At 39.3% G+C, this 18931-nt stretch overlaps 1 protein-coding gene and 1 long non-coding RNA gene across 6 annotated transcripts in view; one reads left to right on the forward strand and one right to left on the reverse strand.

Annotated features, from left to right (window-relative positions):
- Positions 1 to 18931, forward strand: part of NTN4 (netrin 4) — a 127431-nt gene that overhangs the window by 42552 nt on the left and 65948 nt on the right. For 4 of the 5 annotated variants that reach the window (XR_009689819.1, XM_061125613.1, XM_061125614.1 and 1 more), the window contains exon 3: positions 4265 to 4540. The exons of the other annotated variant lie outside the window; for it this stretch is intronic. Coding sequence is in view for 3 of the 4 variants with exons in the window: in XM_061125613.1 (XP_060981596.1) it covers positions 4265 to 4540 (276 nt within the window). In the remaining variant the exon portion in view is untranslated. The remainder of the gene's footprint in view (positions 1 to 4264; positions 4541 to 18931) is intronic. 5 annotated transcript variants of the gene reach the window in all.
- LOC133044055 (uncharacterized) overlaps positions 17878 to 18931 on the reverse strand; it is a 131623-nt gene continuing 130569 nt past the window's right edge. The window contains exon 3 of the long non-coding RNA XR_009689820.1: positions 17878 to 18037. This is a non-coding gene — a long non-coding RNA (uncharacterized LOC133044055). The remainder of the gene's footprint in view (positions 18038 to 18931) is intronic.

An 18931-nucleotide genomic window follows, 5' to 3' on the forward strand; every position in this document is an offset into this window, starting at 1 on the left:
AGGCAGATTCTTTACCATCTGAATCACCTGGGAAGCCTAAGATCATGAAGTCCTGGCCAGTATCACTAACAAGCTGGAAACATCGAAATGGGCTGGATCCTCATCCCGCTCTGGCTTTTTAACGATGTCTTGTTAGGAGTGCATCTTCAGAAGCAATCACAGACAGAGGAACAGCGATGGCCCCTGTGTACACCCAGTTCCTGATGGGAAGAAAGACACAGAGGCTGATGTTATATGGAGAGCTTCTGCACTGTTCCTTCCTTCATTTTAGTAGTGCCATACAGGCTTCTTCTGTGGATGTTTGAAGAAAAACTGGGTGGGACCCAAAAGGCGACCTGCCAGAAGTTTGAAGCATCTGGATTGGCACACTCTTTGTTTCCTGGTGCAAGGCAGATCCATTTCCCAGGGTATCAGATTAAGGCGTCTCCTTTCTGGAAAAAAAGATTTCATGGTTTAAGTTCCCGTCCACTTTGTGTCTGTGGCACTCTGCTGTCTCCTCTCCAGCACGCAGCCTCGGGGGTCACCGTGCCCGTTCCCTGCCGATATCAGCGTGCCAGCTGGGGTGTCATGCACACCAAGCACAGAGACACCATTCAGCGTCCACAGGCTGGCTTCAGGAAGCCACAGAGCCTCTGAGTTCCTGCAAACCTTGACAGATCTTCCTGTAGCCTCGCATGGGCTGAACAGTTCTCACGGGGAGGGAGAGGGAGGGAGCTAGGGTAAATGTCAAGGGTGAACACGTGCCAGGAGCAGAGAGAGCAAACAGTGGCCACCAATGTTCAGGAGACGGATGGGTGGGTGACAGTGTAGTATGCAAAGACTTTTCAGTGGAACACATTACTTAGCATTGGTTACCCTTTTCCATGTCCTTGCACCACTGGTTAATAAATTGGGAGGTAGCCACGTCACTGATCTTATTTAGAGCAAGAGTTCTTCACAAGTGTCTAACAATGCCAGTGTTTGAGAGTCATATGGAAAATAAACCCTATGTAAATCTCACAATGAAGTCACTGCTTTTTAAAAATTTTTTAATCATTGGAAATATAAAATCATGTTCTGTTTAGTCTGTTGTTCAAAGAAAAAGACATTCATTCTTTCAAAAAAATATTTATTTACTTGGCTGTGGCTGGTCTTAGTTGCGGCATATGTTGTGACGTGCAAGAACTTCAGTTGCGGCATGTGGGATCCTATTCCCTGACCAGGCAGGGAACCCAGGCCCTGTGCATTGGGAGCATGAGTCTTACCCACTGGACCACTAGGGAAGTCTCAAAAGACATTAGTTCTATGTTGACTTTCAAATAGGTGACATATTATTTGTTGGAAAATTTTAGTCGATAATGTGTTGCTTTCTGCCACCTTACATGTGAATGAAGGGGACAGACTTGTTTAAGACACAGCTTTCTTAAGTTTTGCAAGTTCAAAATTAGCTACATACTGGTTCATAATTCATTATTTATAACTATTGCTTTAATATAACTTACCTGTTCCCTTCTGGTGCTGTGACATGAATTCAGTATGTGAATCTGTTTACGACCCTATAAAAGGAAGTTATTTGAAATTCTCACCTGTTATTTGAATGCTGAGAACAATGTTAATCAATTCATTTACCAAAAATTTATTGAATAGCAGGCCTGTTCTGTGCCAGGCACTGTCCTGAGATATATCAGTGACTCCCCTCAAGAAGTTCACATTCCAGAGAACTGGAATTCCCTGGCAGTCCAGTGGTTAAGACTCCGTGCTGCCACTGCAGGGGGCATGGGTTTGATCCCTGGTCAGGGAACTAAAATTCTGTATGCCTTGTGGCGCAGCCCAAAAAAAAAAAAAAAAAGTTTATATTCTATATTGGGAAGACTACTAGTAAAACATTAAACAACTATAATGTGCAGGTAATAATATCACTAAGATAAAAAATAAAGCAGGGCCATTATAAGGGTTTTGTATTTTATTCTGACAGAAATGGGAGGTCTTTGGGTGGGTATGGATTTAAGCAAGGGACATGGTCCAATTTCTGTTAATGAAGAATCACTCTGGGTGCTGGATGGAGAATTGGCTAGAGGATGCCTAGTGTCCATTGAATTAACACCTTGCCTTAAGTTATATTTCACTGAGGACAGTTCTGTACCAGTAGACCTGAAAACCTGATCCTACACAGTAGAGTCTTGTCTTTTCATACTTTCCATGCAAAATCGATTTGTAAAATGAAATTTTTCTATAAAGTATTCCTTAAGGAAAAAAATTTTTTTTTCTGGAAAGTCACTTTTACATACATTCTCTCTAAATGAGAGTTTATCCAAAGCTTAGTTTTTAATAATTTCTTTCATACTACAGTCAGCTCTCTGTATCCACAGGCTTCATATCTGTGGATCTGCAGGACCAACTAAGGGACTTGAGCATTTGCAGAGTTTGGTATTGGGGCGGGGGCAGTGCTGGAACCAGTCCTCCTGAATACCAAGGGATGGCTGTATGTGGTTATCAAAATGTTTCTGTTTTTTTGTAAATAGGGTTTTGACATTTTTTTTAAAAGCCAAGAGATGCTTAAGAATTTTTCAAAGGAGCTTCCTGTTTCTTACTATATAAATCAATGAGATTAATTGAGGTTTTGTCTGTTTTGTTTAACTGCATGATGAGGTGTTACACATCATGAGTGTTGAGTGTGCTCAAGTGTTGAGTGTGCTCAAGTGTTTGAGCCTTCCTCCCTCTGGTTTTCCTCCCTCCCTCCTAACACCTTAAATTGCCTATAGAATCTATCGACAACCTAAACAATAAAAAAAATCATTACTTAGTTATATTTTGCTTTTCACAAAAAGTGCTGTTAACTAACTCAATCAGGTTTATTACTTACTGCATTGGATTTAAATGCTGCTTCTGCTGCTAAATTGCTTCAGTCGTGTCCGACTCTGTGCGACCCCATAGACGGCAGCCCACCAGGCTCCCCCGTCCCTGGGATTCTCCAGGCAAGAGTACTGGAGTGGGGTGCCATTGCCTTCTTTGGATTTAAATGACTTTTGACTAATTTCAGAAATCAGATCCATTCTCAAAGGGTTGTATATTTACTACCAGTAAAAATATTGTGGCTTCTCTGGTGGCTTAGACGGTAAAGAGTCTGCCTGCAATGAGGGGAGACCTGGGTCTGATCCCTGGGTTCGGAAGATCCCCTGGAGAAAGAAATGGCAACCCACTCCAGTATTCTTGCTTGGAAAATCCCATGGACGGAGGAGCCTGGAAGGCTACAATCCATGAAATCATAGAGAGTCAGACACAACTGAGTGACTTCACTTTCGGGCTTCCCTAGAAGTTCAGTTGGTAAAGCATCTGCCTGTAATGCAGGAGACCTGAGTTCAGTCCCTGGGTTGGGAAGATTCCCTGGAGAAGGAAATGGCAACTCACTCCAATATTCTTGCCTGGAGAATTCCATGCACAGAAGAGCCTGGCGGGCTACAGTCCATGGGGTTGCAGAGTTGAACATGACTGAGTGACTAACACACAAAAATATTCCAAATATATAAATGCCACAAGCTTGCCAGGAGGATCCAGAAAAGGAGGACCAAAAATATTTCTAGTGGAAGTGGCCTCAGTTAATAACTGATGAGCCTTTGAAAGGGTCATACTTCATTTAGAAATATAAGTGCCTGGATCTTTATTATTTTGCAGTCTCTCCCTAACTGGTCTTGCTTCTGTTCTTTACTCTTTGTAATCTACCCTCCTCACAAAAGTAAGAGTAAGTTCCCTTTTTTAGAAATGCAAATCAGATCACATCACTTCTCTGCCTATTACCTTCCAGTGGCTTCCCACTACGCTTAGAATGACTCTACCATGGCCTTTAAAGGGCACTCTATTCATAATCTGTCATACAAGGGCTCTGTCCTCCTCTCCGAACACTGTCCCCTTGTCCCCTGGACCCTGGTCACACTGATCTTGTTGTTCTTCCTTGAATAAGCCAAGCTTGATTCTACTTAAAGGCCTTTAAACTGCTGTTCCTTCTGCCTGGAAGGCTCTTCTACCAAGATCTTTGTACGGCTGCCTTTATCCCAAGAGTCAGGTTTCTGCTGTTACTAAGTTTATACTTCTGCATCCAAACAGGCAGCACATCTGTTCCTTGGAATAATAGGGCAGCTCTTCCCCAGATGGGATCAAGGTCTGAGACCCTCTTACCTTATCATTTGTAGATGACGAAAGGTATAAAGCAAAGCAGGACTACATGGGGCCAAAGATCAGGGTTTGCACACAGTCCTGTATATGCACCGCGTTTTCTTTTTCTTTACAGGTTATTTTCAGAGCTTTGTCACCACCGAATGATGAAAACCCTTACAGTGCCAAGGTGCAGGAGCAGCTGAAGATCACCAACCTCCGTGTGCAGCTGCTGAAACGACAGTCTTGTCCCTGTCAGAGAAACCACCTGAATGCAAAGCCTCAGCATTTTACACACTATGCAGTCTATGATTTCATTGTTAAGGGCAGCTGCTTCTGTAACGGCCATGCTGACCAGTGCATACCTGTTGATGGCTTCAGACCCGTCAAGGCCCCTGGCGCATTCCACGTGGTATGTAAAACAAGTCCTCGCTCAGGAAGAAAGCCCTTAGACAGTCTGGTTTCTCTTACCGTGAGTCCGTGCTTGCATAATGCTGCTTTCTTCCTCTGATGATTCACTCCTCCAACGCCATGGCCATCCCAGGATGTGCCTATTAACTTGTTTTTTTTTTTTCTTAATCTTCCATTTTTGAATTATAAATAGTCCAGCATGATAACCAGATTCCTTGGAAAACATTCATGCCAGATTTTAGTGCTGTGACCTTCAGATATAAAGTGTAAGGTGAGCAGTACGAGAGGTTAGCGTGATCATATTTGTGGCGTTATCACATAGAAACCAACTTTGACAATAAATGGGTACTATTGTTAGATAGATTTTAGAGTGTAAAAACCGAGAACCTTAGGTTAATTCCTGGTATCTTCTGCTTGCCAGCCGGTAGAACGGATAATTTTCCTCTCTTAAGAGTGGCCTCTCACCCTAAGGCAGATTTAAATGCCCTTTCCTCTAGGCGCACACTTCTCATTGCACTTTCCTGTGAACTTTTACTTGTTTGCATCTCCCAGGAGGACAGACACTGTGTGATCTGTGTCTCCTCAGGATCTAGTGTGTACCTGAGCCAGAAGAAGGTGTTCAGCGGTATTTGGTTGAATGATAGCAACATAGGAATAGGGAGAGGATGTAAATTACTGTCACCGTTTGTCCTCACCTCATCTTCTTCCAAAAACGGTACAGAGTGTCTCAGACAGCAAGTACCATGTTGGGATTCATGTGGAGGTATGAATGGAGAATAGGGAAATAGGAGAGCATTCTGATTCTTTCTACATTTTCTTCTGATACTTCTAATCAAACCAAATCAAAAATAAATAAATTTAAAAGGCTTCAGATTATCCTTACTTTGTTACCTAAAGAGCTGACGTACACATTTGTCTTTTTTTTTTTTTTTTCACATTTGTCTTTTTTCTGGATAGGGCCACCAGGGACCGTGAACCAGTTAGCCAACCTGATAATCTTGTTAGCTTGGCTGAGTTAGCGGGGTGCAGAGTGGCATTGGGGTAACTGAAATGATTAAGACAGCAGCCAGGAAGTAACAAGAATAGAAATAATGCTATTACTTCAAAGTGAAGCTGGGGCTCCCAAATGGAAGAAAGTGCAATATTCATTCAACAAACATCTACTAGTTTCTACTCATTAATGGGTTTTTGAATCAATATTGTTTCAAATAAATGATGAAATAATTTTTTATACCTAAGTTATTGGGTTCAGGTATTAGTCAAATAGAAAGTAACCTAGATATTCTAGAGACATGTCAACCAACTGGACTGAAAACAAGTCTGTATAAGGTAAGATGTTAATAACTTTCTGCCATTATATTTAGGTGCATTAGTGAAAGGAGAGCCTGAAGGCTGCAATGTACTGAATGTTTGTGTCCCCGCCCCCAAATTTTTCTGTTGAGCCCTTAGTCCCAGTGTGATGGTACATGGAGATGGAGCCTTTGGGATGTGATTAGGTCATGAGAGTGGAGCCCTCATGAATGGGTCTAGTGCTCTGAAAAGGAGAGGCCAGACAGCTTGCTAGCTCTCCTTGTGTCCTGTGAGGACACAGCGAGCAGTCTGCGACCTAGAAGAAGGCTTTCTTCCAGTACCTGACCAGTACCTGACCAGGCTGACACCCGGATCTCAGACGTTCAGCCTTCAAAACTCTGAGAAGTAAATCTCTGTCCTTTGTAATCCACCCAGTCTATAGTACTTTCTTCTAGCAGCCCAAATAGACTACAGTGCTGGCCTCCTGTTTCTTCAACTGTCTCTTGTAACCTGAGCCTTACAGGATAATTTCAGGGTAGAGTCCTGAGGACGGATACAAGCTTAGAGGCTTCCAAAACATGAGTGGCACAGAACAGGACATTTGATTTGTCTCATGACCTGTGAGACAACCTGAATGACTGATCAACCAAACTAAATTACCGGAATTCTCAAGAGCCTTATAAAGCATTCATGGGTATGCATTTAAAAGCAATAGCTTCTTTCTTTTTTTTTTTTTAAGTAAATCTTCTGAATATAAACTTTCAAGTTGGCAGATTATCTCTGCCAATCCTTTGCCAATTCTAGCAACACTTTCTAAGGCTGAAGAGAAAATCCCAGAAGTTTTTATTATATATTCTGGGTATTTGCAAATACACTGTCCAGAGTGAGAGCCACTGACAGCCACTGAGAGGGGTGTCTTGCATATGCTTCTCACTCAATAGCAGCAATTCCGTCACCGTCTTCTGTGTCTGGGACAAGCTGGTCAGGATATGAAGCCTGGTAAGCTGCAAACTGAAGACCAATCGTATCAGCCCCCAGGCTACCTGACCATTGTGACTCTCCAGAGGGATCCCTCTGTGCTTCTGAGGGCAAGGACAGCCAGGCCTAGCTGTGGCCCCTCAATAAAAGCAAGCATCGTTATACACTAGCTGGTAGGGACGTCATCAGTTCCCAGTGCTTCAGCCTCAGCAGCTGCTGCCCCAGTGCCCCTGCGGGCCTCGATACCCAGATTTGAAGTGAGGTGTTATCGGTACCAGCAGCAAGGCAGAGCCACCCCCTGCCCCTTTCTGATGTGGTCTGCTGATGGCAGAAGTCTTAAAATACAGCCGTTCTATATAATCTTCAGCCAGATGATCAAGGGTGTTGCCAGTGGTGATGGTAACAAGGATGTCTGGGCTGTGCAACACTTCATTAAAGAGGGCATTCGTGTTTCTCTCTGCCAGTCCTGTGAGTACATGTGAGCGTGTGGGAGCCTTCACTGTGGTTCTACAGAGAGGCTGATGGAGCCAAAAGGGTGAAATTGCACTTGCAGATCTTGATCCATCCCATGTATTCTCAGTGGAGTCCTGATTGCCTTAATCCCTGAGACCAGCCCAGATTTGCAAAAAAAAAAAAAAAAAAAATGGTTGCAAGAAATGAAAGGCATGGCCAACTGTGTCGTTAGTGCTCAGATTCAACTTGCCTCTAGCCTCAAGAAAGAGGGCTTCTCCCACAATGGGCGGCACATCCCTGACCAAACTGGCAAGTTTCATCTCACAGGTCTAACACCCACCCGAGCAGGTGGAGTGGCCAACCAAGGAATTCTCCGTCTACATGACAGAGTCAGCCACACCTCTGTGGCGGGGGACACAGGCAACTGGCTGCCTCTCTCATGACAGCCACAGGTCACTCAGTGAGTTTCCTGATGAGAGAGAACAGAGAAAACCTTGTCTTCAGCCTCGGAGCTTGTGAGATTCACAAGGGGGAGAAAGGAGGGTGGATGGTGGTAAGTGAATCATTTCTTTCAACCACAGTGCTAACACTCAGCAGTGTTTTTCAAAAAAGAACATATAGTGAAATGAAATGAGGGCAGAAACATTGGTGGCTTTGTGGCTCTAAATTCTTCCCCATCCATAAATTTACAGCTTTTCTCTAAGAATTTACATGTGTAAGAAAGTCAGAGCCTCCCAAAACCTGCCCATCACTCCACTGTAATATTGTGGAAGCTTTAAAGGAAGCACTATATGGTGTTGGGGGTTCCTCTGTGGATCCGGCACGAGAAATAGCCCATATTAGAGGCTTCGTGAGAAGCCCTAGTTCTGACAATAATGGTCAGCCTGTTTGTCCTCCTATAGCTGAGGGGTTTTATCAATAGATCATATTATAAAAATCATGTTCTATGAAAAACAGTGAGTCTGCCACCACTGCAGCAAGAAAATTTTCACTAAGGAAGTGAGATCAGTGTCTACCTTACACTGTTACTGTGAGGCTTAAAAACAGGGTAGCCACTGCCTTACATTCGGTAGCCACTATTCACATCGCTATTGTTATCTCGCATTGTCTTTTCTACCACTTCTCTCACAGACACTTCTTTCCCAATAATAACAAGAATAAATCATAGAGTGGGTGCTTTTCGACATATTTATAAGGCTAGCTAGGGGTGTTGTGTCAAGGAAAACGGTACTTTGATTCCAGCCTGCTGGGATCCCAGAAATGATGTGGCAGGGAGATCTTAAGCTTTTTCTCTGTGCAGCTGGGGAGGACTGATTTAGTTCCCTTTTTCCCCAGCAGTTGGCGATTTTACAGCTGTGGGATGATGGATGGTAATAAGAAGGAACATGGAATGTTTCATTGTTTAACTAAAATACCATTCATTGGATAACACAGAGGCCTTAGAATGCCGTGGAGAATTGTTTAAATGCCTTGAGTTATACTAAGGTTGAGGTGGATTTTCCTTTTGTAACCAGAAACTCTTATAAAAATGAGTGTCAGTGATTTGACTAATGTGTTCTAAATCTGAAGGTAAACATCAAAATTTGTGGAACCAGAGTGAGGTTTGAGGAAGATATTACTTAGCTACTAGCTGTGTAAGGCAGGTGGCAGAATCATTCATATAGTGTCATTACAAACACTGTTCTCCTCTGAATCTGAATACTTTTATTCACATATTTATATTTGTACATCTTATATGACATGTTTTATAAATTCAGGACAGATTTAAGGCCATAGTTTTATATTCTTTTAAAAAAATTTTTGCTGTACTGTAAATATGTATTAATTTGAAAGCTCTTGACTCTTCAAGGTATTAAGGAAAAGAACATAGGGTTTAAAAACAAGGTTATTAAATGAGAATATTAAATCAAAATTTTAAAATAGTTTTATAGCAAACATACATGTATATTTGGAAATGAACATTTGTAAATTAGTGTCAGGTCTGAGTTCTCAGCAGAGAAAAAAATAATTGTCACGGATTATAAAAACTGCTGATAATAGTTTCCACTCACTGTGTGCCAGGTTCTGGGCTGTCATGTTGCAGGCGTTACTGAACTGAATCTTCACAACAGCTGGGTGAAGTGTCATCATCACTTTCTTTCTTAGATGAGGAACTGAGGCTTGGGAGTGCTGACTGACTTCCCAGAAGTTAATGAAGAGTAGAGCTCAGGTTAAATTCATTGTCCATCCCTTTTTACTGTTGTTGTACTGTAACAATTTAATCTATACAGGGTTGATAATATGTCAAGAACAGAGTGAAAAAGAGCGTAGAAAGGGCAAGAGAGGTGGAGGTAGACTCCAGGAATTAATAATCATCATGGATCGTGGACTCTACACCGAGCGAAGGGAATTCTCTGGTGGTCTGGTGGTGAGGACTCCACACTTTTATCGCAGAAGATGCAGGTCGGTGTGGCGTGGCCAAAAAATAAATAAATAAACTGAGCAATGAGGACACAAGAGAGCAAAGACTATTTCCACCACCAAAAGCTCTTTGTGTTTACATTTTATAAAGCCCGTTCCCATGCATTTTTTTTCCCCCTTGATCCTTACTACAATCCTGGAAGATGAGCATTTTCAATACTGTTTCACAGATAAGGGAAACTGAGGTACAGAGAGATAGTAATAGTGATAGTAATTTGTACATTCAGAGTTCTTATTACTGTACCCCACCTCTACCGTCAATATGCTACCAAGGAAAAACTCTCACTAAAGAGACTCTTCAAAGGAATAGGTAATCTATCCAAGTCATCTGCATTTTAATGTTGAACCTGAAATTATCATTGGTTTTCTCTTCTCTTCTGTTCATTAGTGAAATGGTCCAAAGGGAAGAAAGAGTAAAAACAAGTCTAGAAAATCTACAAAGAAAATAATTTAGAAGTACCTGTCTTTTGGAGACTGTGAATCATCTTTGATGAGTATCTTTGGTTATACTAGAAAGAGGGATTTCTGGACCTACCATTCTTTACTTCCATTTCCAGCCCTAAATCATTTTCACAGCTAGTGAAAGGCATCAGCATCACCAGGCATTTGATGTGTCACATGGAGGAATGGGTAATCCTATCACCTACGGGGACACAATGTCGTTCCTAATGTTAGCAAAATAGAAACTGTCAATTTGACCCAGTTAGTGTGAGACTAGTCTCAACTCATTTCAAAATCTTAATGTTCTTATTTCAGTGTTCCTACGTTAGTATGGTATAGCTTTGCCAGTAGTCCCTTGGCAATGAGTAACTACAGATATAATAATAGAAGGTGTCAGAATGTTCTCTATACTCCATTACTACCTGGTGTTCCCTTACTAGGAAACAGGACAAGTCAGGAAAATATGTTCATGGTTGGAGATTGCTGGTGTTTTGACCATAAGACTGCAAACAAATCTAGCCTTATTTTCCCTCTAAACAGTAAGACATATTCTCTTTTAATGGCAAAAGTTGCCTAAGATTACTCTTTTTACTTGATGATTAGGAAACCAGAAGACTTAAGAACTAGAGGTGTTACAAAATAATTTTTGCACTCAGGAAAGCAATTCCCTGTGAAGTTCCTTTCAAAGGTTCCCCAGAACATTTAAGTATTTGTTTATGGGCTTTGGACTGCTTAACAGAGAGGTTAAAGGATAAAAATACTGGAAAGCTAAGATGTTAGTGTGAGAGCTGACATCTCTGAAAATAAAATACAAGCCAACAGGAAAATAAGGTTGATTCTCCAAATAGTATATTTTGTACATTCAACTTTTCATGAACATGCTTTGCAGAAAGTGAATCACATGTATATTTAGGTAAAATTTTGAGTATTGTAAAGGTACAAAAATGAGTTTAACATATCACTTTGCAAATTTTCTTAAGACTAATTCCTTTTCAGTGCTGTAGCATTTGGAAGGTCCATCTCATAGATAGTTGGAAGCCTAGATCAGATCTGTGTGTCTAGAAGCCTAGTCTCCCTGTTCAATTGTTAATATTATGGAGTGAGTGGAGGGTGAAGCTACATGGAAAGAAGCTGAAGTTACCGATATCTAACTTCTGGTTCACAACCCCAGCTTCATATCTCTGTGGTATTTCACTTGTGTCTTGCCAATTTTGTAAGAGCTGGAAATGTACTTCAGTTTGTCTTAAAACAATTACATTCAGTAGAAGATAAGTTGTAATTTAACTCCTGTTCCCTCTTATGAGGTGAATTTTAGTGGCCAAACACACAAAGTTAAAATACACACACACACGTGTGTGTATGTATGTGTTTATATATATATGAATATATAATATATATATGAATAATAAATATATATATAATAATTATTCCACAAGGTGGAGAAACTTCAGAGTCATTTCAAATAGTGAGAAAAGCGAATTGTCTTAGTCTTGGCATTCAAAACCGTAATACTATAACTGGAACTACAGTCATCTATCTTAGCAATGTAAATATTTAGTGGAATAAAATAGTACATCTGTGGGGGTATAGAAACAGTATAGTGTTAGTTAATTCTTTTTTTTTTTCCATTTATTTTTATTAGTTGGAGGCTAATTACTTTACAATAATGGTTAATTCTTAATAAGATTTTTTAGTCATATGATTAATCATATGAAATTTTGGTATCTTTTAAACTCTTTGCTCTAGCTCTCTAGATAGGAAAAGCAGAGAAAATTATGGTTTCAAAAACTACAATATATGTAGAAATGGAAAAATGATCATTTTTCCACTAGTAAATATTTTATACATACAAACGATGATTGAATTTGTGAAAGTAAACGCTGACCAAGTGTCCTTGGCCTTCTGTTTTTGCGTCTCTAAGGGCACGAGTAACTGAGCTGGCTCAGTCAGCTCTCAGGACTCCTGAAGGGCACTGGTTTTATTGTTTCCCAGATAAGGCCTGAGTAGGCGTTAAGATTAAAGAAAACATGGGATCCTAGTATTTCCATTATTCTGAATAAGGGCTAAAGATCATAACTGTAGTATATTTAGTCTCTAATTCTCATTTGCAACTTAATTCAGTTCTCATAGGTAATAAAAAGGGAATTTCAGTCTGTGGGGTTCCGTTTTGGCACTTAACTTCACTAACATGTGAAGCAAAGAATTACAACCTATTTTGTCAAACAAATAGGTTATTAGTGGCCTAGACACAAAGCCCCAATCTTTCCTCAGACTTCCAAGAGTTCCCTGTACCTCTCGAAATTAAAATATTTATCTCACTATATCATTTGCTTACATATTCAGCTTTTCCTATCTGCTAAACTCTCTGATTCTTTAATGTCAGATGATGGAATAATCAAAATGTCTAACACATAGTGGGTTCAAAATACCACCAGTTAATATATGAATGAATTAATCAATAGCATTTTAAAAATAAGGGATTCATTTCAGATGGTAAAAATTATCAATAATAATGATTGCTCTTGATTGATTGTGTCACACATCTACACACATTTTCTTTTTTAATTCTCAAATACATGGAGCCAATACTATTTATAGGTAGGACACTTTGGCTTGTTATTAAGGAATTTATCCAAGGTTACTGAGAGCAGGGATTGGAAACCCCATGTATCTAATTCCAAAGTTTATTCTCTTTATGTCACATTTATCCACATAATGCTAAGAAAAGAACCCAGTTTAAAAATGGGCAAAGGTTTAAACAGATATTTTTCCAAAGAAGATATGAAAATGCCTAATAAGCCCATGAAAAGATGTTTGAAATTCTTAGTCATTCAGTTCAGTTCAGTCGCTCAGTTGTGTCCGAGTCTTTGCGACCCCATGAATCACAGCACGCCAGGCCTCCCCGTCCATCACCAACTCCCGGAGTTTACTCAAACTCATGTCTATTGAGTCAGTGATGCCATCCAGCCATCTCATCCTCTGTCGTCCCCTTCTCCTCCTGCCCCCAATCTCTCCCAGCATCAGGGTCTTTTCCAATGAGTCAACTCTTCGCATCAGGTGGCTAAAGTATTGGAGTTTCAGCTTCAATATGAGTCCTTCCAATGAACACCAGAAATGCAAATCAAAACTACAATGAAATGCTTCTTCACATCTATTAAAATGACTATAACAAAAAAGACAGATAATAACAAGTTTTGATGAGGCTGCAGAGAAATTGGAACCTTCACACAGTGCTGGTAGGAATGTAAGATGGTGCTGCTGCTGTCTGGCAGGTCCTCAAATAGTTTAACATAGAATTATTTTATGACCCAGCAGTTCTACTCTTTAGTATCTGCCCAAGTGAATGGAAAAGAAATGTGTACACAAAACCTTGTACCTGAATATTCATAGTTGCATTATTCTTGCCAAAAGGTGGAAACAACACAGTGTTCATCAACTGATGAATGAATAAACAAAATGTGGTATATCCATACAACAGAGTATTATCCAACCATAAAAAGGACTACAGTACTGATACATGCTACAAGAATGAACCTTGAAAACATTATGCTGAGTGAGAGAAGCCAGACACAAAAGGCCCGATCCTGTATTATTCCTTTTATATGAAATGTCCAGGAAAGACAAATCCATGAAGACAAAGTAGGTTAGTGGTTGCTAGGAGTTGGAGCTTAGGGAGGAATGGGCAGTAACTGCTTAATGGACACAGATTTTCTTTTTGGAGTAATGGGAATGCCTTGGAATGAGATAATGGCAATGATTGCATAATTTTTTTGGATATACTAGAAACTACTGAATTATATACTTTAAAATAGTTGAAACAATGCATTTTATGCTATGTGAATATAATCTCAGTAAGAAAAATCAAAAGTTAAAAAACAAACCAACCTATGGCTGGTTATAAAGGAACTTTACAAAATGAATATATTTCTTTTCAAGTCCCAGTCATTAGCTGGGACTGTTTTAAAAAGCAGTAGCTTTGGATGGATGGGTGTTGAAGAAAACCAGTTCTTTCAGTAGCTGCCGTTGTTGTTTTTGGATGTGTGCAAATGATCACAGATTTGGTAATGACATTCTGGTAGAGTTATCAAATAAGGATAAGTTTTAATATATCAATATTTCCACCTTGATCATTCACATGAACATATTCAGTAATGAAGACTATGTTTTACAAGGTTCACCTAGAAACAAGCAATTTTCCAATGTGAAAAGAAGCATCTGAATGAATTAATTTAACAAAAAAAAGACTATGGAAGAAAACATGCCCTAGCAATTGGCTTCTTGTATGACAATCAGGGGCTCATTTATCTTAAACAAGTCAACTTTTGTAACACCCTCTGCACTGTATAGAATAGTGAGTGACAGTTAAACAGAACTGTCAAGAAAAGAGGAAAACAGTGAGAAATGTGAAGTAGAATGAATTAAAATTGTAAGAGAATGCAAAATAGTCTGTGACAAGGAATTTTCTTTAAAATAACCAGAAGCTATGTGAACACATTGAGCAAGTGAAAAGTACTTAGTAATCCCCCACAGCATTTCTAATAGAATTTACCTGGTCTTCTACTAATTATAAAAACCCATCTAAATCCTAAAAGACACTGAACAAAAACCCCACAAGACCTTCCTTCATTCTTGCGTCAATGCTGCTTGACAGATAAGTTGCTTACAGAATGAGTCCTAGTATTTGCCTTCACTTGTTTCTCAGGTTCTTGTCTGATAGTTGTGTTAATAGTTTTCACAGCACAGAAGTTATATATTGTTAAATCCACTTCTGCTCTTTCTTTCTAAAATTATTCAAATTAAATAGATAAAAATTTGAAATTATTCTTTTTTCCCCCTCAAGAAAGTTTATCCTAAGAAGTTATTTTAGGTGTTTGTGGGAAGGAAAAAAAAAAAAAAAATCTTCCTGATGACATCACTGTTCTAAGATGGAAGCCTCTAATATTTTTGGATTCTCTTGGGAGTTTTGTTCCCTGTTTTGCCACTGACTTGCCTTGTGACCCTGGAAAAGCTTAAATATAAAAAGATAAGTGCAAAGTGAACTTATGAAAACAGGACTTAACTGAGATCAAATGAAGAACAGAGATGAAGTGGGTCACATGGCTATGTAGCAATTGTTCCAGTAACTCAACACAGTAACCAGGTAGCAATCCGGCTTGAAACAGATTTCAAATGTCAAATCTGTATACTAAGATAGTTTCGTATGTAGTGCTTTAGTAAAGTCAAAGTCTGCCTATAAACAAGACCTGCAGCAGGAATCTAATGGTACTTGTCAATCTTCTTTTGCTCTGTACCTTGAAGAAACTGTAACTGTAGAAAAGGACCTACCTTGGCATTTTGAGGTCATCCCATAGATGCACCAAAATAAGTGTCTTAAAATCAGAGTGCCTTGCGTTGTTTCCATTGTACACATGCAAATCTGAAACCAGATTATGCATATAACCTACATATTCACTGGTAGGATTTATCCAAATAAGTAAGTCTGTTGGACAGACATAATTTTTAAAAGCCCGTAGTCAGAAATAATACATAAAGCTCATTGGAAACAAAAAGCAAATAAGAGATAGTTCTATGTAATGAAGTAAGGATAGAAAAAAAAAATCACCTAAATTGGTAATAGTTTGATTTTATCTAAATGTAATCTTCATAAGCCTCCTAGGCATCACAGTTTTTAGTTTAATGCTATTTGCACTTTTATGGCTGAAATATTTATTACAGTCTCCACAGGAGATATGAAATGCCTGATGATATGGAAAAAACAAAGCTAGTAGAATTAATCTTGTAAAGATATGAGACATTCAAAACCCATTTAACCACATATAGCGTGTTGAAATTCCACTTTTAGAAGTATAGTCTTAAGTAGTCTACATAGAAGAACTTTAGATAACATGTGGAGGATAAGAAATGGCAATATTAAAGGATATTCTTTAAAGAGTAAAGTCATGATTCACACAGATATAAAATAAATACGTGTCAATAATTTTACTTAACTCAGTAATTAATAAGGGGCCAGTAAGACCTTACTACTGCTTCAAAGAAAAAATTTAAAAACCACACATACATTGGCAAATAAATATATTTACAAGGAGGTGCAAAACTGGTCAATATGATAAGAAATGTTCAACTGCACTGTCAGACACAACTGACTTGCATTTCTGTGGAGAAGAACTATTTTCACTATCATTAATTTTCTACAGCTTATGGAGTTGTGAGATAGTTCAGTGATAATAAAATGCAGATATGGACAGAAGACCTAAGTAGACATTTCTCCAAAGAAAACATAGAGATGGCCAACAGGCACATGAAAAGATGCTCAGCATCAGTAATTATTAGAGAATGCAAATCAAACTGCGATGAGGTATTACCTCACAGCATTAGAATGGCCGTCATTAAAATGCCTGAAAAAAAAAATGTCTGCAATAAATGCTGGAGAGGATGTGGAGAAAACTGAACCCTCCTACACTGTTGGTGGGAATGTAAATTGGTGCAGCTACTATAGAAAACAGTATGGAAGTTCATTAAAAAGCTAAAAATATACTTACCATATGAACCAGTAATCCCATTTCTGGGCGTATATCCAAAAAAGATGAAAACTCTAATTCAAAAAGATACATGTGCTCCAGTGTTCATAGCTGCAGTATTTACAACAGTCAAGAGATAGAAGCAACCTAAATGTCTATCAACAGATGAATTGTTAAAGAAGATGTGGTGTGTATATGTGTGTGTGTATATATATATATTCATATATATATATTCATATATATGTATATATATTCATATATATATGTATATGATGGAATATTAGTCATAAAAAAGAATAAAATGATTTCATTTGCAGCAACATGGATGGACCTAGAGATTATCATACTAAGTCAGAAAAAGACAAATACAATATAATATTGCCTATATGTGGAATATAAAAAAAGATACAAATGAACTTATTCACAGAACAGAAACAGACTCACCGGCATATGAGTTATAGTTACCAAAGGAAAAGTAAAGAATCCGCCTGCAATGCAGGAGACCCCAGGTTTGATTCCTGAGTCGGGAAGATCCCCTGGAGAAGGGATAGGCTACCCACTCCCATATTCTTGGGCTTCCCTTATAGCTCAGCTGGTAAAGAATCCACCTGCATTGCGGGAGACCTGGGTTCGATCCCTGGGTTGGGAAGGTCTCCTGGAGAAGGGAAAGGCTACCCACTCCAGAATTCTGGCCTGGAGAATTCCATGGATTATAGCCCATGGAGTCACAAAGAGTTGGACAGGATTGAGCGACTTTCACTTCTAAGTTAAGACTTGTTAACACCTGCAGTGGCCCAGAAATACCCCTAGGAGGCATCAGAATTTCCAAGGTACAGAGAGATTTTACATTGCACCAATAAGAATCTAAAAACATTCTCTACTCCTACATGCCCTGAACTTATTGATGCCAAGTGTGGGAAATGGGGTCAGTCTTCCTATATTCACCCACTGCCAAAACTGCTAGGCTTCTCACAGAAGAAGAGGGCAAATAATCCATTCAAGAACAGAATACCCTTGAAATGACTCACTTTAAGTCCATACCCACCTTCATCCTGAGGAGCTCTTCAAGGACAGACAAATTGATTTGAAGCATCAATATTATTTAAGTAACACATTGAAGATATTTGGCCAAAGTAGATCTCTCAAAAATCCTCCTCCCCCGGGTCATTTAAGGGTTAAGATGGTGACTCTGGAGTCAGACTGCTATAGAATTCTTGGGTAAATTACTTGAATTCTTTCAGCTTCAGTTTTCTAATTTGTAAAATGACAGCAATAATTATACCTACCTTATAGGGTTCTTGTGGGCCTTCCCTGGTGGCACAGTTGGTAAAGAATCCACCTGCAATGCAGGAGGCTGCCTGTAATATAGGAGACCTGGGTTTGATTCCTGGGTTGGGCAGATCCCCTGGAGAAGGAAATGGCTACCCACTCCAGCATTCTTGCCTGGGAAATCCCATAGACAGAGGATCCTGGTGGGCTATAGTCCTTGGGGTCACAAGAGTCCGACACGACTTAGCAAATAAAATACTATGGGTTCTTGTGTAAATCCAATGAATTAATATTTATACAATGCCTAGAACGGCACCTGGGTACATAGTAAGTGCTAATCAATATTAACTACTACTATTATTTTTATTATTTATCATCATCATCTTTATAGTTCTCATTTCCCTCCCTGGCTAACCTTAAGCCTTGGGCTTACAGTAACTCTCTACATAGCATCATATTTACCAGTGTGACTTGTCCAAAAGTGCTCTGGACAAAGCTGAATATCTTTCAACCCTGTTCTGCCCCAAATCCTGCTCGGTGACAAACAAAAGTATCCCATTCTCACTTCAAATGAATAATTAGCACCGTCTCTTCTTGGGAAGTTTTGAAAATGGAACTAAACTCAATAACTAAGGTTCTCCATGTTCCATTGAATATATATTGGCTGAATGAAAAAAATGAACACATATCAATTGAAAACCTATTATATGCCAGTTAATGGGGATTCAAAGAAATTTAAGCCATAGTTTCTTCCCTGCAAGAGCTTACAATCTATCAGAGAGATGTATATAAACACATGATTACCATACAGTGTACTTAAATGCAGTTTTGTTATGAAATTTGCATTGGCTCCATGAATTTTTTCCAGGTTTGTCTGCCAGAGCAAGGTTCTTGGCACCTTAGTGAAGTAGGCACAGTTTATCTTTGGCTCCTTCCCTCTCTTCTTTAGACATTCCCTTTCCCTCCACCAGAAAGCTACTTCC

The sequence above is a fragment of the Dama dama genome, chromosome 22, assembly GCF_033118175.1.
Source record: "Dama dama isolate Ldn47 chromosome 22, ASM3311817v1, whole genome shotgun sequence".
NCBI classification, from domain to species: Eukaryota; Metazoa; Chordata; class Mammalia; order Artiodactyla; family Cervidae; genus Dama; species Dama dama.